The following is a 23,600-nucleotide window of genomic DNA, read 5'->3' on the forward strand; positions in this document are numbered from 1 at the left end:
ATTATCAGCGGTGCTATATGTCTGACCTTAGCCGGTGACAAATTCATGATACAGTTTCAGTGACAAAAATCACATCATTTACAGGACACAGTTTCCAAGGTGGGCAAAATGTCAAGGCCTCACCGGCAGATTCATCCTGATTCCTACATATTGGCCACCTCCAGCTCTCAAGGGTGCAAGTGCATATTGGAGATTCCAGTGGCATCCCTGGCGTTTATTGCTGGGATGTGGAAGTGTGCCCAGGCCTTATGATGCCATACACAATGTGGCATTGCAAGTGCACACATGCAGTGAAGATCTGGGGACCTGGTTATATCATCCGGGCATCCTATACCTCTTCCCAGGCACCTGTGTTGAGACTTAATGCTACACTTGTTCCCCAGATTTCCATAGCTTGTGCTTTAGATCATTTATTCTTTTTCTTTCCATTGTGATTGGGGCATGTCACCAGTTTTCCCTTCTCTTGGGAACCTTCCGTCTATTCTTCCTTAATGTTCTCCAAAGATATGTGCTCTGTGTTCACCATATGATCATATGCACACACACTGTCACCCCTCAAACTCTTCTTCCCAAGACTGGGAGAGGATTGTGGAGAGTGGTGGTGGGGAACCAGAGAGGATCACACACTGAATCTTGGGCCTTGCAGCCAAACAGCTTGGTAGAAACCCGAGATTGTCTTGAACTGGTCTTGGGTGAAATATTCGTGAGTGTTTAGATTAGAGGAAAAAGTTGGAGGCAGTTAGAGAAAATGAGTTTAAAAAATACAACCTGGCAGGATCCCTATAGCAAAACAAAGGTAGAACTTCTGTAGACAGAATGTTAGCTGACAGCTCCACTGCTTTAGGTAGACAAACTCTAGAGAACAAGGTTATTTTCAGGTAGCAAAATCATAATCAACAGTGCATTTGATTTTCCTGCCTTGTGGCTTTTAAAGGAGGGGGAAAAAGTGAAAGGTACAAGATATTCTAATTTAATCAGATAACTTATTAACACAAATTATGTCTAAGCAGCTATTTTATCTGGCTTTGCACAGCCTGGATTCTAATCTCATCCGAATTTTGTTACTGCATTTCAAACAGCTAATGTTTTAAGTAATCTATGGGCTTTGCACCAAGAGAGAAAAAGGCCAGTCTGTTCAAATTTAAGAGAACATAATTCTGCTATTCCCTTTTATAAATAATGCAAGAACCTTTCTAACTCCATCCCACAGTATTTACATATTTCATTTCATTTCACAGCATTTTAAGACTTGGTCACAAATACTCCAGATACAGGAGATCCTGTCTGCATGTTCATGGAATCACCGGCAGGATAACTTGACCTTTAGTGGGAAGGTTTGTTTTCCTTTCTTGTGGCTCATAAGTGTTCTCAGTCAACATTATAGGAGTGAGACACATTCACAGATGCCTGCGGCATAGATGGTGACATTGCCAAGGTTATAATGACTTATTTCGGGTAGCATCTTGTGACTACAGCCCAGATCCTACAACTGCCGTGAGCAGATGGATTCCTGAGCCTGCACGGAACTTCACTGATGGAGGTCAAATCAGTTGCTGCCAAATCTAACAGACCTTCTTCTTAACAAAACCTCCCGTGCCCTGTTTTTAAGACAATCATTTGTGGTCCGTGGGGCTCTGGGAGTTTGTTTGTCTGGAGACAATTGCAGGATCAGGGCCTCAATCAGAAAATCCTCGCTGAATTAAACACTGTAACCTTGGTGGGTCGATATCCAATGGTGATATTTTTTCATTAAATGAAAGGAGGTCAAGAATTCTCTTTAGATCATTCTAGTCACCAGGCAAGTGAGGCTATAAGGATATGTCACAGGGTGACACTGGCCCTTTAAGAGGGAGCAGGGCCAGTGCACTTGTGCCACATCAGCTGACCCATATTAGGCTTAAAAAGAGGGTCAGGGTCAGGGAAAGAAAGTGAGACCCAGTGAGGGAGACTTAGCGAGTCAAGCCAGGAAGAAGGACTAGAATCCCCTGGGAGGAAAGGCAGTGAGAGCCTGAGATGCAAAGGGGAAAAAAAACCCTGGGAGTTATGGCCCAGGGGGAGTTAAGAACTGCGGCAGGGGAGGAGGGGGTGTATGTTTTGCCTATGTTTGAGAAATAAAACTGCCTAAAAGACTGTGGGCCTGGTCGTGAATCCTTTGCAAGCTGGGGAGAAGCCCTGCCTTGTTACGGGGCTCTTATGATCAGGACAGGGACTGTTAAAAAGGCATCTTCAGTGTTTCCAGTTTCAAATAGGATCAGTTTTACACATGCCTCAATGGAGACTTTTCTGATTGCCACCAGCCTAGCATCCCGTGTCTGGAAACCAAGCTATGTCCTTTCTGCTTCCTACTGTCCACATTCACAACAACCAGCAGCAACAACAGCTCAGGGATCTGAGCCTCGCTGGCGATTTTGCTGCCTGCAAGATAGCGTATCATTTTCCCTTGCACCGGGCTGTATTGGCTGGGCAGTGTTGACAAGAGAAAATCCTATTTGGTGATTAAAATGTGCAAATCTGACTTGGGAGATAAACAGGAGGCAGATACAGAAGGATGGTTTTGTGGCTGGGCAGTAGACACTATGTGTGGCTTAAGCTGGTAACTGAACCGCTCTGTGCTTTCAATTGCAAAGTGAGGACTTATCTTTTTGTACAGGCAACGATCAGATAAAGGGTACCATCCCAACCGCTGCTGGGACAAATACCTCCGGGCCCTAAGGCTGCGAGAAGAGACAGTCAGAGGGAACAAGTGTGTTACTTCATAAACCTCTCCAAAGGAAAGCTCTGAAGCCACAGGAGAGAGCAAGTTCCAGAACTGAGGTCCTCTCCCCAATGTAGCTCTGCTCTGGGGAACATAAAGCAGGGGCTGTCAGAGGGACATGACACAACAAGAGGAGATAGTGGACTGAGAGAGCAGGTCCATCAGCTTGAGTTGTACCTGGAGGAGCTACTAATCAAGTTAGTCAGGGCAGCAGCCTTCTTTGTGGTAGGCGCTGCACAAACTCATAACAAAAAGGCAGGCATCTCTAGGTGTGACCACAAGGCAAGTAATGTTTATTGATTTATCTGGGGGCAGATAGTGAACACTTGCCTCGTATGGGTGAGCAGTTGCTCCCAGGTCTGTCCTCCTATCCTGTCTGGCTCTCTCTTAAGCTCCTTCTCCAGCTGGAGTAGGTGCTGCAGGTGTGGCATCCCCTGGGCCCGGATCTGCTTCTTAACCCCGTGTATCCCAGTGTGGGGTTTATATTCTCATCACAGGGGCCTACTGTTAGTGGCAGCTATGTATGTGGCTGCCCATCCTCAGGGCGGGACTCGGAGTCTGCCTCAGTTGCTGTGTGTGGCAGCCCCGGGACTGGGGATGGTGTGAGCTTAGGGGGAACTTCTCTGACGGCCTGGTGAGTGCCTGCCCCGCTCGCTGACAGACCGGGAGACTGAATGGACCGTGGCAGGGGAGGGAGGCAGAGATAGCTCTTGGCTAGTAGATAGCTCTGAAGCATGCCTGTTGGCCAGCCTGTGAGATGCAACCAGGCCCTGGGGGTAAAGAACCCACCCATCGTCAGGACAGTTAAAGTGGGGGAGGGAGAGGAGAGAGAGTCCCTCATACCTCCCCCCAGTCTCAATATGTGCTTAAGGACTCACAGCCTCCCCTCTTTCCCCCTAGCAGGAGTTGTGCAGGGGATGCCATTCACCCTTTAGATCTGCAGTAATCTCTGTCGCCCAAGCCACGGGAGGGTGAGGCTCTGTAGCATATATCTCGGGGAGGCAGGGAGCTGATCTGTGGGAGAACCAGCTCTGTGGCTCCCTCCTGAAGAACAGGAACTGAGCCCCGCAGTTCTGCAACAGACCCAGCAAAGAGCCTTCTTACTGCACTGTCAACACCGATCAGGGCCTGGCTTTGAGGGTGGGGGAGGAGGTTTTATTACATCTAGGTCAATGTCCTAGGCCATGATGCTTGCTAGCAAGAGCTGCACAACTCCAGAACACCTGTCTATTTGTATTAACATCCTGCCTCCCCCTGCAGGTCAAGGTTAAGTGCCAACGTTACAGCCACCATCTTGGCTGACATTGGGGATTGAACTGAGGATCTCCAGGGCTAAAATCACGAGCTGGCATGGTTTGTGCTAAAGATCCAGCCCCCTCTTGCTGGGGCTGCAACAGACTTGTATGTTCTGTGAATTGGGCACACACTCACCAGTCTAGCACCATAAAGAGAAGGAAGAGAGCAGAAAAATTCAGCCCTAGGTTTTGTAGTCCAGACTAGTCCATGAGCTGCAAGGATCTATCTGGCTAATAAACTCTACAGTAGAGGCCCATGTTCTCTGACAGAGGACATCAATCTTTTCCACTTTGAAACAACTGGAGAAAATGAAAGTTCTTTCCTTAGTGCTTCACTTACTTGGGTGGATGGGTGATTATCCTCCCAATACAAATTTTGTACTCGGTTGTAATAACATTTCACCTTAGCCAACACACACTACTTTGTGTATCTTAGCAAGACTGACTGCTCTATAGACACAAAGTGACATTTGCCACATGCTGCTTTCGGAAATGTAAGAGCAGCATGGAAGCATGCGGAGGGGTACTTACAGCAACGGAAAGGCTGTAACAAAAGAAAAGAAGAAGGGAAAAAAACCCATCCAAACTCAGTGCATAGGAGAGGGTTCTATGATGAAAAACAACACATACAATGAGGTATGTTACTGAGCAGAGATTAGTCACACAACTAGTGCAACCTACAATGAGTCTGGATATCTTTATAGAACATAATGCTTTGGGTCAAACAGAGGTTGATGCAGGAATCAGTGGATAAAGATCTCCGGCTTGTGCTATGCAGGAGATCAGACTAGATCATCATAATGGTTCCTTCTTGCCTTAAAATGTATGAGACTAAAGCCAAGAATTCTCAACCCCTTATTCTCAATCCCTTATTCACTGTAGTGGGGAAAACTCACAAGAGTACTCCTATGAAAAATCACTATTGTTAGTACAGGCTTCACAATCCAGCCCTGCATATGGATTTAATGTATGAGAAATCTCCCAACTAAATCCCATCACATATAGAAAGCAGTAGCAAATAACAGAGTAGGGAATGGATGAGTCAAAAGACTCGACATGTGGAGCCTTTTGCCTCGAGGTTGCTGCCCATGTTGATACTGACCAACAGTTGTTTCCATCAGAAGGCTGATGGTTTATGTGGATTGAGTTGTTTCGTTCCAGTGTCCACATTCCAACCCCTCCACCATAGTTGGAACCTGTTGGCATCCTTGTTGACAGCCTCCGCAGAAAAGCATGGGTGAAATCCTGGCCCCACTGAATTGAGTGGAGAAACTCCCAATGACGTCGGTGGGACCAGCATTTACATTGTGCTTAAACCTAATAAACATTTGGCCACTTTTAAGTGTGGTTAAAATTGTTCTCCCTTGTTCCTTGGCATCAGCGGGGGCGTTGTGCTAAGTGTCTTCTCAGGCTGTCTTCAGAACTATTAGACCTTGTATTGCAATTCAAGGGAGCCTCAAAAAATTGGGAAGGCAGAAGCCACTTTGGTGTTGGACTAGCCCTAGTCATTTTAACTTTTTCAAATAGGTTTTCTAGCAAAGCAGGAAAAAAATGCCACCGACATCATAGAGACTTCTTGAAAAGGGATGAACTTTTTGTTCTCTTATGCATCTATTTTAGGTAATCTATATGGTGCTAGACAAAGGTCTCACCTTTAACAAAGACATACAAAGCATCTATGGAATCTGTCTGTTCCATGTAGGTAGCCTACAGTTTCTGGGCCAGATCCTCAACTAGCAAGGTGAGTCTTTATCTCCATGGTGGCTTTGTAGAAGATCTTGTGTTTAAGGAATTGGACTGGGAGAAGTGAGTTTCCTTCCCGCCTCTGCCACAGACTTTCTGTGTGAGGTTGATAAGACGTTGATCTTTCTTTGCCTTAGTTTTCCCAGCTGTAAAATGGGGATGATATGACTTCACATTAATGTTTATAAAGAGCTTTGAGATGTGTCTTGGGTACTTGTAGAGTGACCCTGTCCACCCTGGATGGAAGGCCCTCTAGGAGAGCAAAGTGTTACCACTTTTCTCATTGTACTGACTTTTATCCTGACACTGAATAAAAAAATTCAACATGTTTAGTGATGCCTCCTCAGCATAATTGCTTAATGACCCACAAGAATCAACATCCCATTGATTCAACAAGGGCTTGACTCAGCTTTTTCAGTGCCAGTGTGTCCCTGCCAGGAGGCTGGTGCGGGAGGCTCAACTCAGTATTGCCCAGAGATGCTGGGGGATAGTGAAACCTTTCACCCGCCGACTCTGGGTCCAGGGCCAGCACAGTCTGCTCATTTCACTCGTGCACGAACAGGCTGCCTCACCCACTTGGTTAATGGCACTGAAAGGCTTCTGCCTTTTTATTTGATAGCATAACACTGTCTCCGAATAGATGGTGTGGTCGGGAACAAAAAGGATACAACGTTATGCAGCCTGGTTATTGGACTGACAGGCCCTTAACCTTTTCAAGGGTAATAAATAATTATTGTAGCCTCAACAGCCTTTTGCCGTTCCAGAGAGACTGATTAATTGCTGGCAGTGTGCTCTCAGAGGAGAAAGGGGATAGGAGACTGTTTCTCTACAAAGCTAGGCAGGAGAAGGTTTAACATGGTTGATGTACACAGCAGAGAGGAGTTGCGTTAGCTTTGGTAGCACAGTTCATTTTGATGGTACTGGCTAACTGTTCAGCTACAATCTTAGTAACACCTTCCTTTTTTCAGTCTGAAAGTAATAGGAATATGAATTGTATTCATTAAAAACTAATGCACACCGAGCCCCTCCCCCCCTCAATCATCCATCCATGAGTGTATTATGGAGCAGCGCCTAGAGGTCCCAACTTTGCAAGGCACTCTAAAAACTCACAGGAGGGGACAGTCTCTGCACCAAAGAGCTTCTAATCTAAATAGACCCCATATAGAAACGGTGGGCAAACGGACGTGTGGCATTATCTCTTATTTTATAGTTGGGGGACTGAGGCAGAGAGAGATGAACTGACTTGTCCAAGGTCACATGGGGAGGAGGGGGTTGTTAGAATCAGGAATTGAACCAGACCCCCCGTGTCCCAGGTCAGAGCCTTTTCTATAAGATCATCCTTATGTTAGGTGAGGGTTAGGCACATGTTGTCACTTTTCCATTTTCATGTGGTCACTGCAGAAGGAAATTCCCAGTTGTGCTCAGTTACACCAGTCAGTGTAACTTCAGAGTAGCTTATGGAAGTCAATGGCATTGCTCTGAATTTAACACCAACGTAAGGGAGAGCTGAGTTTGGCCACATGGAATTTGCATTCCCTTACTAGCCTAATGCAACTTTAATCCCACCCATCCTCTCTTTTTTGTCGGAGTTCTGTATAGAAATATGTTCCGTAACTTTCCATAAGTTACAGTACAGAGAAGGAGAAAAGGGGACATTATAAATCAGGTTCCAATGAGCATCTTCCTCAATATGACAAGCCCTGAATCTGAATGTACCGTAAAAACAAACCCGTTAGGCTACAGAGTTAGCTGTTGGTGAAGCTAGGGGAAAAATACAGTGAATTAAAACAGTCTAGGACAAACATTGCACTGCACAGTACAAATGCCCTGAAATTCCACATGTCCTAATGTCCAGCAGAGTTCACCCCAGTGAGGAAATCCCAGGACAAATGGGATTTCACAGCCACAGCTCTGTACAAAAGTCCTTCCTACCACAAATTCTCCTGTTTTTACATTCCAGGGGTCAGATTTGCCTTTGGGTTAGCCTGATTTTTTGTTGGTGTACTTTCATTACAATCCGTTGGAATTAGTCTGGTGTCAAACTGGAGTAAAACAATGGTGGATCAGGGCCCAGGTGTGCCCTCTGCACTAAACACAGCCGGCAGGCCAATGAGCCCCAGCAGAGGGGGTGTCTTTCCACCTGTCCCACTGTATCTTTGAGATAGGCACTTGCTTTGCTCACCCGTCCCATGCTATTTACAAGAGCGATGCTATCTGTCTATCTTAGGGTTTTGTACTACCACCTGTCACCGAAGTATCTGAACGCCTTCCACCGAATAGCAGTAGCAAAGTTCCTAGTGAATTTCCTGGGGTGTCTGGCACTTTTCTCCATCAAAACCCTGCTTGTGGACATTGCAGCAATGGGAATGTTGATTGGCTGGTGCTTTGATGGCATTCTTGGAATTGTACCACCTCCTGGAGCAGAAAGGTGGCTAGAACTGAGTTATGTGACTGGGTTGGTATATTGGGATACCTACACTGGCCATGGGGAAATCCTGCTGGTCCCTCCAAAAATTGTTACGTTAAAATAAGAGAAATGAAAAATAAAGGTGTCTCCTATTCAGGAGAACTGGAGCCATAAGTGGAACAACATCCTCCCATCCTCAACCATCAACTGAAAACCAGATCTTGGAAAGGGAGGCTGGAATTATGTGAATTAATGCGGAGAAAAATGCTGTGTGACAGCCCTAGAGATTCAAAACTTCTTTCTGTCTGGAGGATGTGTTCAAGTAGATGGATACCTAGGTACATCCGACATGTCTGTGTGTATTTATGCAGAGATTTTATTATAACTGCAGACACAAATGTAGCCTCAGCAGATCTAAATGAACACAGCTCCATTGACTTCATTTGGATCTCTGTTGCTTTACACCAGCTGAGGACCTAGTCCAGGGCGGTTAAAGTTCTTGATGTGACTCATATGTATGTATGTGTCTATTTGTTTCTCTCTATTTTGTAAGTTTACTTGCTTTATAAATAAAATCTAAATAAAAATCTGTGAACTTTAAATACAATGTGGACCTGGAGCCTGAAACGATTTGCTTGGGGATAATTTCATTTCCTGTTAAAGCTTTGCTTCATTGTAAATGCACTTTTGTAGCCAGTCACAATGCACACACCTGGGCTTAACACATTCATACGTGATTTGATTCAGAAATGTAATTAGATGTTGTCAACAGAGTGGCAATTAAAACCATTGGATCATTGAGAGGCTTTCAGGAATAAACATACGGTGCTAGTGTTATTCAGGGACCACAATCAGATTATTGTTATTATTATATTATTATTATACTGGGCACAAGCATCTCAGCTGGTTGCAGGAATTGGTAAGTTAAAACCAAGAACACAATTTCCTGCCTTTTAGCAAGACACCCAAAAGGAAATGGAATTTGCCTAACTGACCCTGTGAGCATTTGAAATAGTGTTTACTTATATTGCAATGCTGGGGGTTTGCGGTTTGTCAGGGAAAGCCGTGCACCAGTCTTATAACCTTAAAGTCTAATGTCTGATTAGATATTTGTCTCCTGTATGCATCAGTGGGTGTACATCAGTGTAATTCCCTTGAAGTCAATGGAGCTATGCTGACTGACACCAGCTGAGGATCCAACTGCAGATTTGTACTACTTCACTGAATAGGAGGCATTACATCTGTTTAGACTCTTGATGTCATGACCCCTGCTGGCCTAGTTGCGTCTGATTACATCGCTTTAAATATATCCAGAAACAGGGCCTGCAGAATAGGTTTGATGCTCCATTTTCTGTAACGTCTATGACATTCTCTGACTGTGACCCAGTTGTTTTCTTCTGTTGATGGTAGTTTGTATTTAATAAGTCTCAGGAAGGAATTCTAACCAGTCTCCTACTTTATTAAAGCTGTATTTCTGTTGAAAGTAGGCATATGTTTTGTGGCGATAGGGTCAGATCCTTAGCTGGTGTAAGTTGCCTTCCAGTGTTGCCAGCTCTAGTGATTTTATTGTGAATCTCACAGTAGTTGGTCGTTTTCTTAAAGGCTCACTCCCGGAGTCTCATTGCTTTGTGCAAATCTTGGCTTTCATTAGAAAATGTTTTTAGTTCTCGTGGTTGTGGGAGAAAGCGTGAAAACATAAACCAAAATCCCGATGTTAAAAAAAAAAAACCTCAAAATTCATTGGCTTAAAAATCATGAGAGTTCTCAAAAACAATCTCCTTATTCTGGGGGACCTGACTTGTGAGTTCTGACCAGGTAGGGGTTGGAATAGTGCACTGCAGTGGTGCTGCACTGACTGACACCAGCTGAGGATCTGGCCTACGGGCTGAGCAATGGAACATGCATTAGTAGAAATGATATGGGAAGCACGAGGTAAAAGTTTCCAAGACGTCTCTTGAGATACTCATTGATAGGGATGCAGTCATAGCTGACAAGTCTCAGCAAACCGGTGGAGCAATGAAAAGGCTGTTCTCTGAGTCCAGAGTATAGATAATGTGATAATGGCATGCCCCGGGGCTATCTTTGCTCTCGAAGGAGTCTCCGCTGTCTTTGGGAGGCTCCCTGGTTCATAAATGCTAGCTTCTCCATCACTCCACTGAAAATGGAATGGTGCTGAAACAGAATGCGCTAATTTGGCACAGGCCATCAGCAAGGGCAGCCCTTTGAAGTCATCTTCACAGGGGATTGTACATTCACATGTACTTTGTACTTTGAGTGACACCCCACACATTCAAACTTCTGCCTGCCCAACCTCTAAAACACAGCCATGTTTTAAAATGCTTTGGACATGGAGCAGAATTTCTCAGCTAGCCGGAAGCTACCATGCTCCAGATCCCATGCTGGGTGAAGAAAGGAGAAGAAGGGGGTTGCAGCTTTCCTGCTATTTAATTGGTTGGAACCTAGGCCATTCACTAAAGAGACTAGATAACTTGCCCATGGTCATGCAGGACATCTGTGGCATAACAGAGCCCAGGTCTGCTGACTCCCATCCTTTGCCTCAAGCAAAAGACCCTTCTTGCCATCAGAGATTAAGATAAAGGATAAAAATTTTAAAAGTACTGAAGTCCCCAAGCCTCTTTTGCAAATGAGACGTATGCTCCTAAGTCAGTGCAGTGCTTTACTCTTTATCTACATCTACCTCTTGCCACAGTGCTATATACACAATTATACATTGACTGTCCTGCTGGTCAGGCCTGCAGTGTGTAGCATTCTATTTCCTTTGCCTGCGGGTGCATGATGGGTTTATATCTTGCTGGATCTATGCTACCAAAGTACCTGGTAATGTAAAGGCATTCTGTTGCTTGCATTCCTCATGGTGCCCCCCCTTTCTTTCATAGATAACACTTAGCCTCACTGGCTGTGAAGGAGTCATGGCAAAGCTGTAAATTATGTCAGTTTGGGGACGTAACATTCCGTCGTATCAGACAGCTTCATGCCATTCAGCAGTAAATCTGATCTGATTTATGTCAGCATAATGCATATGGCTTCCTTCGACAAGCCGATCTGTGACAAGCTTGTTAGATCAGAGATGTGTGCGTGATGCCAATTACAGAGGGACGGATGTGTCTCCAGCTCGACAGGATGTAGCCATAGGAGGTTGAACAAAATATTGCCTCTTGTTATTATGTTGTGCACGGATTCTACTTGAGTTCTTATTTATGTGTCTCATGCACCAAGAGCTGTATTTCATGCACGTATGGTCTGTGATTTCCATGAACAACTACACGTAAACCCCCGTCCCCAGCTAGAGCCACTGTACATCCTGGGCCAGCCACACAGGACTTGTTCTTTGACTTGGATGGATATATAATCTGAGCAGCCAGCTATGTATTAACCAGCAGTTCTGGGGGGAAGAGGTCCCACAGCTCTTAGAATGTACAACGCGAGTCATATCTTTCAACGGTCCAGAAAACATGAGGAGAGAGATCACAGGTGGGAATGGATGATACCTGAAATCTGTATCTGAAGAGAGATCAAAGTCACGCATCAGGGGTTTGAGTAAAACCACTCAAGCAGAGATTGGGAAGGAATGCTGTTTTCCACCTCAATTTACTGCCATCCCACACACACTGGAGAGTTACTGCATTGGTGGCTCTGTCCCCATAATTCACTAGCATACGCAATCAGAATATAGAGAAATTAGGTCACCGGGAAAGTTTACTTCCATGCATTTATTTGGGTTCCGTGGAGTTTCCTATTGGGCCTTGTTTGTAAGTAACATTCATTTTGACTTCGTTTTAACCTTATTGCTCTTTGTCTAATTAGTTGCTTTCTGAATGCTACCCTTACTTAGCTCTTGGATTGTGTTTTCTATCCCTTGATCTCAAAGTGTGTACGTATCATTACGATTTCCATTTGACAGGGTAACCAACGCACAGGGAGAGTAAATGAGTTCACACGGCAAGTCTGAGCTGGACTTCTGAGTGCCAGTTGGGCAGCCTGTCCGTTAGCCCATGCAATCTTTGTTTTTCTATAGCACTTTTTATCTGGTAATCTCAGAGCAGTTCACACACCTCAGTTAGTTAATCCCTGCACCATCCCATTGAGGTAGGAGATTATTATTATGTATCCCCATTTTACAGGGGGGCAAATTGAGGCGTGAAAAGGTTAGTGAGGTTACACAGAGATCATCCACTGGGACCAGCATCCAGGAGTCCTGAATCCCAGAGAGCAGCTGTAATCACAAGACTACTCTGCCTTCTGTGATGTAATATCAAAGAGGTTTGTGTAAGGATGAATTCCTCTAGCATCTCCCTTGATGTGTGCTGTCCATGGTTCTGGCCAAATGCTGCATTTTGCCAGCAGACTGACAGCTCTGCAAAGGGTTTCACAATAAGAGAACTTCTGTAAGCTTTCTCCCTAAACACACCGCATGCTGCAGAATTCATCCTACAGCTCTTTACCTGCCATATCTGCATGAGGGGAGCTGCAGGTGATTTTTTAAAAAGAGGGAGGGGGAAGAGAAGGATTTAACCTATGGATCAAATTGTTCCATTCTCCCCTAGTCAACGCCAAGCATTTTGCACCATGAATAGATTCTTAAATCCACATTGCTGTCTTCCCAGATTCATTCATGGTTGATCCATTTGACCTTATCAAAATAATGTCTCCAACCCATAGGAAAATACTCTTACCCCAATTAAGTCATTATTTTATACAGTAATAAGCAATTCTATGGCATGCATCACCACAGTATCTTATGTACATTTTCTCCATAAGCCAGCAGGAAGTTCTGGTTTTTGTTCCCCGTTCTGCAACAGATTTGTGGTGAAACTGTGGGCAAGTCACTTAACCTGTCTGTGCCTCATGTTCACCATCTACAGAATGAGGATAATGCTTTGTAAAGCACTTGGCGACTGGGGATTGTATGTGTGCTAAGTATTGTTATAGCAAATACGCAGCAGATATAGAGTTTTGAGGGGGGTGGGTTTAAAGATTTTAAATAATGCATGTAAAAGTGTTTATATATTTGATTTCAAGTATCAGGGGGTAGCCGTGTTAGTCTGTATCTACAAAAACAACAACAACAAGGAGTCTGGTGGCACCTTAAAGACTAACAGATTTATTTGGGCATAAGCTTTCGTGAGTAAAAACCTCACTTCTTCGGATGCATAGAGTGAAAGTTACAGATGCAGGCATTATATATATAACTTTCACTCTATGCATCCGAAGAAGTGAGGTTCTTACTCACGAAAGCTTATGCCCAAATAAATCTGTTAGTCTTTAAGGTGCCACCAGACTCCTTGTTGTTTTTATATATTTGATATAATTGCAGGGTTTCTTTAAATGCAATTAACTGGGAATGTACGGCTTGTATAGATACAGTACGCAGATCAGGTCTAACACAGCTATCATTACCACATTTTTACTCAAGTGTGTTTAAAACAGTACAAAACCTGTTCATCTAACTGTCTATCTAACATCCAACTTAATCTGTCAACCCAAGAAATTTAGCACGATTCAGGGTAGTATCTAAGGCTCTGAGTCAGCAAAGTTCTTAGGCACCTGCTTAAAATTAAACAAGTGCTTTTGCACTTCACTGAACCAGGGCCTAGGTATGCACCATTGCTGAGTCTTCAGGCTGATTGGAAGTGCATACTGAATGCCAGGGCATAAGCCTGAGTTCTCGGGAACGGAAAGGGGCGATTCATCAAAGTTTTACCTATTGCTTATCTAAGCACCTTAATTAGATTTCATTGTTCTAAATAAGACCTTATTGGAGGAACCCATCACATTTATTACAAGGATGCTGAGTGGCGAAATCATCTCGAGCTGTCAGCTGGTGTTTCGGCTCTGGCTGCTCCATCTGGGTCCCAGTTGGATGTGTGGTTCATGAGAACATTGCCCCGTATGCACACTTCCACGGGCTACTTCTTCCATATGTTTGACTCTGCTGTCCCAGTGGTCCTTGGAAACTGGCAACATGTGATATAAGCACCCCAGCATTATGATTTCAAAACCCATATTTTGTGTATAGGATACACTGGCAAACTGGACAGCCCCAGCAGGGGACTGAAATGCTGAGACCCTCTTGGTTTTGCAGCACTGCCAGGCTTTCATTAGGATGGCGAATATTCCCATTGATCATAACCCATCTAAACCAAATGGCCTGGATGTACTGGATGGATAGAATAGAAGTGAGGAGGTTTCATGGTCAGACATTAGTGCACTCTCCAGAGGGCTTTAAGCATTCAGTAGGGTTTCACTAGCACGTGAGAAACCAGAAAATTGAGAAACTGGATCACCAGGATTCATTCATTTGCTGTGTATATTTTCAGCTGGGCTTTGATTGCTGTTCAGACTAGCATGTTTAAGCTTGCTTTCCGTCCTTCCGAATATTGTAATATCCTGCATTCCTGCTCTCATTCCTCCTTACAATCTTATCATAAATCTTAATATAATATATAGTATATATTGATGTAATAATTGGTCATGTTTATATTGTAGTAGCACCTAGAGGATCAGACCAAACCCAGACCCCCATTGTATTAGGCACTATGTGCCTGCACATAGTGAGAGACAGCCCTTGCCCCAAAGAGTTTACAATCTAAATAGACAAGACAGGCAAAGGGTAAACAGGCACAGAGAGGTGAAGTGACTTTTGCCTACAGTCACAAACCAGGTCAGTAGCAGAGCCAAGAATAGAATAGAAGAGTCCTCTGACTCCCATTCCAATGCCCTATCCACTGGACAACACTGTCTCTGCCTTTGGTCCATAGGTGCTGGAACTAAGGGCATGCCACGCCCCCTGGCTTGAAGTGATTTCCATCATATACAGAGTTTACAGTTTGGTTCAATGGCTCTCAGCACCCCCCACTATACAAATTGTTCCAACACCCCTGCTTTGCTCTCTTCCCCTCCCCCGCACTTAACTGTTTCTTTGCTTTCTTTCCCACTCTTGGTTTTGTGCCTTCTCTCGATCCACCGTGTAGATTCACCAAATTCCCTCCCTCTTCTTCTGCAAATCTCTCCTGAAAAATCCTACAACTTTTCCTCAATGTGAAATATCTCCCTCAATATAAATGCAAATTTACTGCAATATGCCCCGTGTGATCCCCTTTGGTGGGTGATAATTTACATCAGAAATGCTAAACCACGAAACTGAGATTATAGAAAATAATACTGCACTAAACAAATTAATCTCATGTCATATTAAGCGTCTTTCACTTTTAATGTTCTTGGGTCTCTCATATACAGTCTCTCCTATATTTTATGCCATGGAAAGTTACAAAGTTTTGGTTTTATATCTATGTAGATAAGTATTTTTACCTTGTGTTGATTTCAGATGTATACTGCAGATATTTTTGAAACCGGTGTTTTCTCCATAAGAGCTTCACCAGGACAGAAGCAACACATAGTAAACTTTGTATGTTCTTTTCTAGGTGGAAAAATTGGCTAAATACTTGGACCCAAATGACCTGGGAAGAATCAACTTCAAGGATTTCTGTCATGGAGTTTTTGCTATCAAAGGTAAGTAATGCCGCTTTTATAAAAATTATAGAATTATAAAATATAATATAAAAGTTTAACTAAAGCATGTTTTCTTAGGGCATGGGGCATCAGAAGATTTGATACTCACTAGGATAGATGCTGGTGAATTGTACTTTGCTCTTCTGTCTCACTGAAGTATAATCAATAAGACGTTGATCCTGCAAAGCATTAGGCACATGCTTAACTTAAAGCATGTGACTAGTCCCATTAAAGTCAACCACACTGCTCACATCAAATTAAGTATGTGCATGAGTCTTTGTAAGACTGGGACCTTATTTCTTTAAACCACCTGCATATTTAGACAGGACATGGGATAAGGGGCTTGGTCTAAACATGAATGAATACACAGGTGTAAAATTTTGACTATACCTGAAAAGCATCAGGTTATCAAGGTCACTGGGAATTTTCCCTTCAGTCTATACTGGGTTAATAACCGTTACTCATGAATAGACTTTTCCTATACAGTTTCTCCGGTGTAAAAGACATGTTCTCAACTAACATCTATAGGTATTTATATTTGAATTATATTTGAGTTCTCTACATTCCACAGACAGTTTTCCCAGGCAAAAGAGCTGTGAAGGCTTTGGTTAAAAATTCATAGATCTGTGTGAAAGCAGTGAACAGTTTTCTATGAAATTTTACAGAATGTTTGATGCTATTTGGGATGATTTTGTGCTAATCCATAGATTTCACTTTTATATCATTTTTTAAAAAAATGAACAGAAAATCTGCAAAAATTCAAAAACTGCAAAAATAGACATTTCTTAGGTTGAACTTTGAATTCCAGAGCCACCTTTTTGTTCAAAGTGATCCCATTGTTATAATGAAAACGGAGTCATTTTTAGCACACACAAAAAATTGGTTTTGCGGGGAGCTGGTATTTTGTTTTGTGGTTTTGTTTGTTTAAGTAAAATGGGCTCATTTGAGCATTCAGAGCAACACAGAAAAAGGAGAAATCACATTTTGCCTATTTTTTCTCTTCATTGTGATGTGAATCTCTGTTAAAAACTCTATGTCTTGTCTTCGGAACTATCTTCATTACTCCGATGACACGGAATGCCGGCTGTAGTGTAGGGCTCCTTCTATTTTGGGGGCGTCCCTGCTGTTGCATGTCCCGGGTGCAGCTTAAAATTCTGTTGATTTAGGAGCGTGCAAAAGGGATACAGCGAGGAGGAAAATGTTCATTGTCTTGACCTGCCCATTATCTTTCACATATGGATCCTTGGCATTACCATCAGCCCTGAAGTGCTGTTGCTTATCTGGGCCTTTTTTATTATGCCTATGATACACCTGAGCAATAGGGAGGTTTGCATTACTGATCTGCAATGGAGATCACTACCTCACATCTTCATTAAGGGCCAGCTGTACGAAATGTCCCTGTTAAAAAGAGAGCTGCTTTTGATTTACCTCATTAGTTCTCCATGTACTTAGGAGAACATAGGGTACCATGCACGCCCCTATATAGCTACTGCCCTTCATTTCATTAATAAAGAAAAAGATATTGCAGATATGACTGGTGACTAGGAAAAGTGGCTATGCTAAGCGCAGTAATTCCATGTAGACTTGAACGGAAAGTTCCTTTCCTTAGCACACCTTTAAAAAACAAATGCTCTACAATGTTTTTGCATAAAGTGTTCCCTTTACTCCAAAATCCATTAGGGGTCAAATCCTTCGTATCTAACAGAAGTGTTACCCTGATCTGAAAGTCATTTGAGTGCTCAATACACAAAATCAATCAAGAGCTGAGTAGTTTGAGTATTCAGGAGTATTCCCTCAATGTCCAGTAATAATGATTGCTCAGCCCTTTGAGTCGCTCTGAAATAACATTGGAATCTAGTCCCCTGGTCTTTTAATTGATCTTAGCATTTGAACTCAGTGGCAGATTATTATTAATAATAATATCTAGCTCTGATCATCCATAGATCTCAAAGCACTTTACAAAGGAGCAAAATATCCCATTTTATAGATAGGGAAATCGAGGCAAAGTGATTTACCCAAGGTCATCCAGCAGGCCAGTGGCTGAGCTGGGACTACAACCCAGATTTCCTGAATTCTGATCCAGTGATGGAACCACTACGCCACACTGCCTTCCTGTCACATACTTTTTAATACTTCGAGCCAGATTCTCATTGCCTCACTGACACTGAGTGCATACTTTACTATGCAGGTAGAATTGATTTCAGCAGGCCTAATCCCAGGGAACATTATCATTATAACTGGCTGTGATAAAAACTCAGGGCCTGATCTTGTAAAGATTTATGCAGATGCGCCACCTTATGCAAATGCTCCACATTACACACAGGAAAAGTTCCTTTGAAATCAATAGGACTATTCACATGTCCAAAGCCAAACATGTGCATAAATCTCTGTGGGATCAGGGCCTTGCAAAAAACGGGCCAAATACAGATCTGGGATAACTGAGTCCTACTCTGCTGAAATCAGTGGTGTAGCAGCTGTTTACACCTGATTTAAGTTTAGCTCAGTGTGGTTTTATGAGTCATAAAACAACATTGCTGTGCTGGGTTTACTTTCTTTATTATTTTCAACAGCATTAGCCTCGTTCAGGGAATATGACTGGTTAGTTAATTTTTGTTTCTGGTATTGCCTGGCAATGGAGCAGAAATGATACATCTGCATTCAGAGGGGCTGTAGCTTTTAATATTATTTCCTGGCAAAAAAAAGTAGTGGATTGAAAAAAAAAAAACCCGGAAGGAAGCACTGAGTAATGTTTTAGGTGCAGGGATAGGTATTGGGGCCTGAGATTTCTAGACCCAGTTCTGCTCCTGACTTGCTGTTAGGTCCTAGGGTGAGCTGGAGCTGCTCTGGGTCTCAGGTTCCCTACTTGTAAAATTAAGATAATTCTACTTTTCTCATGGATGCTGCAGAGTTTAGTCAATTCATATTTGTAAAGCACTGTGAGCCCTTTGGATGGAGAGTGCCACAGCTATGAAAGGGGTAATTATATGATGTGCATGACAGGTCTCTTGGTAGCTAGAAAGGAATCAAATGCATACCATCAAGCCCATCTCCTTTCCAGGGAAGGATAGAATCCTCTGCTAAAAGGCAAAAACTATTAAGCTTTTGAGCTTAGCCAAAGGGCAAAGCAAAATCAACAAGGAGACAGCTCAACATCTTCACTGCTGATCAGCCTATCAGGTTCTTAGGGCAAAACATTCCACCTGTGCTTCTCTGTGCACCTGGTCAGGCCTTACTGAAGCACCAGTGTTCTGGCATGGCGCAGACACAGGGTGACTCTCAGACGGATCTCATCTCAGCGTGATTCCAGGAGGTGCCTATGGAAACTCTCTTACAATGAGACTATTATGAAGCCAGTAGGAGGCGAGAGTGCAGTGCCACAGTGGTTTTAATTTAAAGTTCATGGCAGCAAAGGACAGCGGTGTAACGATATGAGATTGCACTGGGAAAATGCTCTCGATTAAGCCTGGGGAGACACCTTTAGAGGGCATCTACAAGGTGACTTGACATGGGGAACATTTATGTCAATAGAAACCTAGGGAAACCCATTAGGGAAGCTAGTACAAGAGCACAATAAGAACCTAAGAGATGAAGTTGTCTAGTGATTGCTCCAGTGGATTGGATTCCTGGGTTCTAGTTGAAGGCTAGGACACAATCTTTGTCCTGAATGGGTTACAGGCTAAACCCCCAGTCCTGCACATGTGCTTAACGTAGTGTTTCCATTGAATGTAGCGCATGTAACACAAGGAGGTCTTGGTCCAGGGCTAGGGCTCCTAGGTGCTGCAGTAATACAAATAATAATAATAACAATGTGCTTAAAGGTAAGCACAGCCGCAAGTTTTTTTGCAAGTTTGGGGCCTAAGGCTTCAAAGGATTCATGAGGCATCTCTTGCGGATTGGATACCTAATTGTATTAATGGGGATCTGTATATGTATTTATCCACACACACCAAGGCCGGCGCTTCCCCTGGGTGACTCTAGGTGGCAGGATTTGGGGGGCGGCATTTTGCCGTCCTCGGCGGAAATTCGGAGGCAGGGGGGTCCTTCCGCTCCGGGTCTTCGGCGGAAATTCGGCAGCGGGTCCTTCACTCGCTCCAGGACCCGCCACCGAAGTGCCCTGAAGACGTGGAGCAGAAGGACCCCCGCCGCCAAATGCTCAGAGGAGGAGCGCTACCACCTAGGGCGGCAAAAACCCTGGCGCCGCTCCTGACACACACGCACAGGTTATATTATAAACCACCAATAACGCCAACATTTTCCTGAATTATGTAAGTCCTTATAGCAAATGCTATGAAATCAGTATCAAGGATATATACTTGAAAGACCTTTCTCAAATCAAAGAGTATTTATAGCTATTTTAATAAAAGACATCCCATTATGTATATACTTTACTGCAACTCTTAATAAGGAACTAGATCCATCACTTGCCTCACCCGATGAAGGTTTTATTGGTCTTCAGCCAGCAGAGACATTTTTCTTTCTTTAAAACAAATTGCTCTTATTAAAGTTGAGAAAATGTATGCTCACCTTCCAAAAATCACGACTCCACCATGTTGTTATCGCTCATTTTTCAACAGAGCTTCGTGTCCCAAGAATAGCAGTGGTCTCATTATCAGACAAAAACGATCAATCCAACTAGGCTGCAACCGATTTTAAATATGGCCCTTCAACATCCCAGTTTATTTGGATTGTGTATAGTAATGAGATTAATTTAGCAAAATGAGACACTCTGATAAATCCCGAGGTTTTGTTCTAATTGAGTATGAATCTGTGTTATTCTTAGTGGTTGAAGCCAAACATTTACATTCAAAAATTTGCTACCCTAATTCCTTGCCATATTTCTTATTTATGAGACTTCAGATTAAATTGTCTCATCACAGAGCTGAGCTCTTGGGGATAGTTCCCTTGATAGTCCGGGATGAAGGATAACTTTTTGCCTAGCAGAAGTGAAATACTTTTGTCTTCCTATCTGGGAGTTGTCTGTGTCGTGAATTAGTGTTTAAACATTGGGCTTGAAACATCTGAGTTCTCTGGAATCCTGGATTCACATCCCAGCAGCAGAGAATCAGCCTTGACGGAGAAAAATTGAGTTCCATGAAGTTTAGAAATGTGATTGAATCTCTTAGATGAGGTCTTCGAAACCAGATTTGGATTGGGTCCAAAACTCCAGAACTAAACACTCCCAAACAGTGGCGTGTTTGAAATCCAGATCTATAGTTTGCAAATAGCTCCTGTATCCAATAAAGAGCTGAATTAAAACTCTGGATCCAAACACTCTTGAACTTTGGGATCTGAAATCAGTGGCGTGGCCATACCTCTGCTGAAACCAAGGCACTGCCTGCTGTGCATGTGTGTGAAAAATCTCCTGACTCTTTATGAAGGAAGATCTTGTTGTTTGCCAAGGTTTCCCCCCCTCCCCAGTATCTGTGAGCTGGACATGGCCACATGGCCCTTGACCTATGATTCATACACTTCTGCAGCTGCTGCTGAGATTGCAAGTAGAAACAAAATTAAGCTTTCTTAAACCTCTAGCAGTCTGCTTTTTGGTGTACATTGACAGCATGCTCCTGACTCCTTGGGATGGAGGATTTAGACAAGCTGAAGGAGCAGCAATGGGGGATAGAATGGGTTGGAGGAGATTCGTCTCATTGGATTTGTCTACACTGAAATAAATCACCATGGCTGGCCCGTGTCAGCTGACTTGGGCTCTCGGGGCTTAGGCTGTGTGGGGCTATCAAATTGCAGTGTAGACGTTTGGGCTCGTGCTGCAGCCCAGGCTGTGGAACCTGGAACCCGAACGTCTCCACTGCAATCTATTAGCGCTGCAGCCTTGCCCCACGAGCCCGACTCAGCTGACGTGGGCCAGCCGCAGGTGTTTTACTGCAGTTTAGACATACCCGTTGTGTATCTTTCTGGTGAAACTCTAGGCTGGAGGGCATCCTGTCTCTTTAAGGAAAGCCTCTGTTCTTTCTCCTTTGTAGAGGTGGGTTATCCAGTAAATGTCTTGCTTCAGCACTTGAGTAGTAACCCTGCTGTTGGGGCCGCTTTCCTAGCATAATTAGGCTCTGCTGCAAACCGGGACTGGCTTGTCATCAAGAGAAAGGCTGTAAAGCTTTTTTTGCTGGAACATCAAAATAACAAAGTTTAGCTCCCGGTATATCTGCACTCTCCAGCTGCTCGCTTCGTGCCATCAGTTCAATTAACCATCACCAGTCAGGAGAGCTACTGCCATCAGATATTGGCTCGGTGCAAATACACCTTTGAAATCCTGGCCCCAGTTACATCAGTGGCAGAATTCTCATTGACTTCAGTGGGGCCAGGATTTCAATGTTTGTCCACTGGGTTCAATGTTTGATCATTGTGGTTGTACTCATTGAGGGCCTGATCCTGCCAACGGTTGCTACCAATCGTAGTGCAGACTGGCTTGAGAAGTCGTATTGTTGACAGCAGTGAGTTAGTCACGGTAGTAAGCATTATGCTCAGAGAGTTTGCACAATAATGCCCTTAGTCTGGTTAGTAAGGTTTAAGTAAGTACATTTGACCTGTTGGTTCTATTTAAGTACCTCTATTTCTGTTCTCATAGTGTTCTTTCTTCTTTTCTTTGACAAAAAAACTATTCTATATATATAAAAAAAACACCAAACAAATAAAGGGTGAGCTCCCCCTACCGGCCTTGTAGCTGCAGTTAACTAAAAAGTATGACTTCAGATTACATTAAAGGAACAGGAAATGAGTTGTCATAGATTCTCTTGCATTGGAAATACATGAATATATATTCATATTTTTAAATAGAAAAGTAATAGGGAAAAATGCATTTAGACTTTCCAGAGGCTATTTAAACTATGGAAACAACATCAACAACTGTACAGTAATTACTGTATAATGTCTTTCATATGAGATATATTGACCAGTGTTACATAGCCTGATTGTTTCATCACAATACCGTCTATTATAATGCTAAATTACAAACACTGCCTCTTGAGAACCAGATTCTAATCCCTCTACTCACTTGGAGCAATCGTTTATTCTGCATGTGGTCCCATTGAAGTCCTGGGCATGACCTTTGACGTTGCCTGTAAAGATACATAGGTGCCTAAAGATGCAGGTAGGTGCCTAGGCCTTGATCCTCAAAGGTGTTTAGGTGCTTGGGAATTAGGTACTTAGACACTTTGAGAAATCCAGCTCCAAATCCGTTAGCTGGGAGAAGTATGAGACAACTCTCCCTGTGGATCAGCCACAGAACGGGAGATGTAGCCTACACAGCTGGAAGAGTGGGTTACAGATGTGTGCTGTGACGGACTTAAAATCAATGTCTGTGGCTCATGCCCTTATACCCGAGATCAGGACTGAGCCATGTGAGTGCAAGAACGGCAACAAGGCACCAAAGAAAAACTAAAAATCTGATATGAACCCTTTCAAACTAGCACCAGCTGTGCCACTTACACGGTAGGTTTGACCCAGCAAATCCTTGCTCTTAGAGTGCTTCTTACTCACATGAGCTTCTTACTCCTTTGGACTTCAGTGGAACGAATTGCTTGAGTAAGTCTTCGAAGGACTGGGGCCTTAGCTAATAAGTAACACTCCAGCTATTTAACGAAGTGGGGTTAGGGCCTCTTCAAACTATTTTAAGGCTCAACTAAATTTTTGCTTAATATAGCCGGAAGCCCTAAATGAGCCTAATACACCATTAAAGATCCAAGGGTAGATAAGTGAAAAGCTACTGCTCCTAGGATATGTGCCAGGAACCAGGTACATCCAATTAAGTAACCGGATTTGATTTCCTATAGTATTAAAACTGCTTAATTGCCCATGAAAATTACATGGGTTAAATTTCCTTCTTAGAGCATTTGCAGGAAATTGCTTTGTGATTGTG

At 43.4% G+C, this 23,600-nt stretch overlaps 2 protein-coding genes across 2 annotated transcripts in view; both read left to right on the top strand.

Annotated features, from left to right (window-relative positions):
* The window catches only part of LOC122172254 (retinoid-inducible serine carboxypeptidase-like), a 331,017-nt gene that overhangs the window by 88,302 nt on the left and 219,115 nt on the right, over positions 1-23,600 (top strand). The window lies entirely within an intron of this gene.
* RAB11FIP4 (RAB11 family interacting protein 4) overlaps positions 1-23,600 on the top strand; it is a 209,681-nt gene that overhangs the window by 59,135 nt on the left and 126,946 nt on the right. The window contains exon 2 of the mRNA XM_005282824.5: positions 15,643-15,730. Within this exon, the coding sequence (XP_005282881.3) occupies positions 15,643-15,730 (88 nt within the window). The remainder of the gene's footprint in view (positions 1-15,642; positions 15,731-23,600) is intronic.

Source organism: Chrysemys picta, chromosome 12, assembly GCF_011386835.1.
Source record: "Chrysemys picta bellii isolate R12L10 chromosome 12, ASM1138683v2, whole genome shotgun sequence".
Lineage (NCBI taxonomy): Eukaryota > Metazoa > Chordata > Testudines > Emydidae > Chrysemys > Chrysemys picta.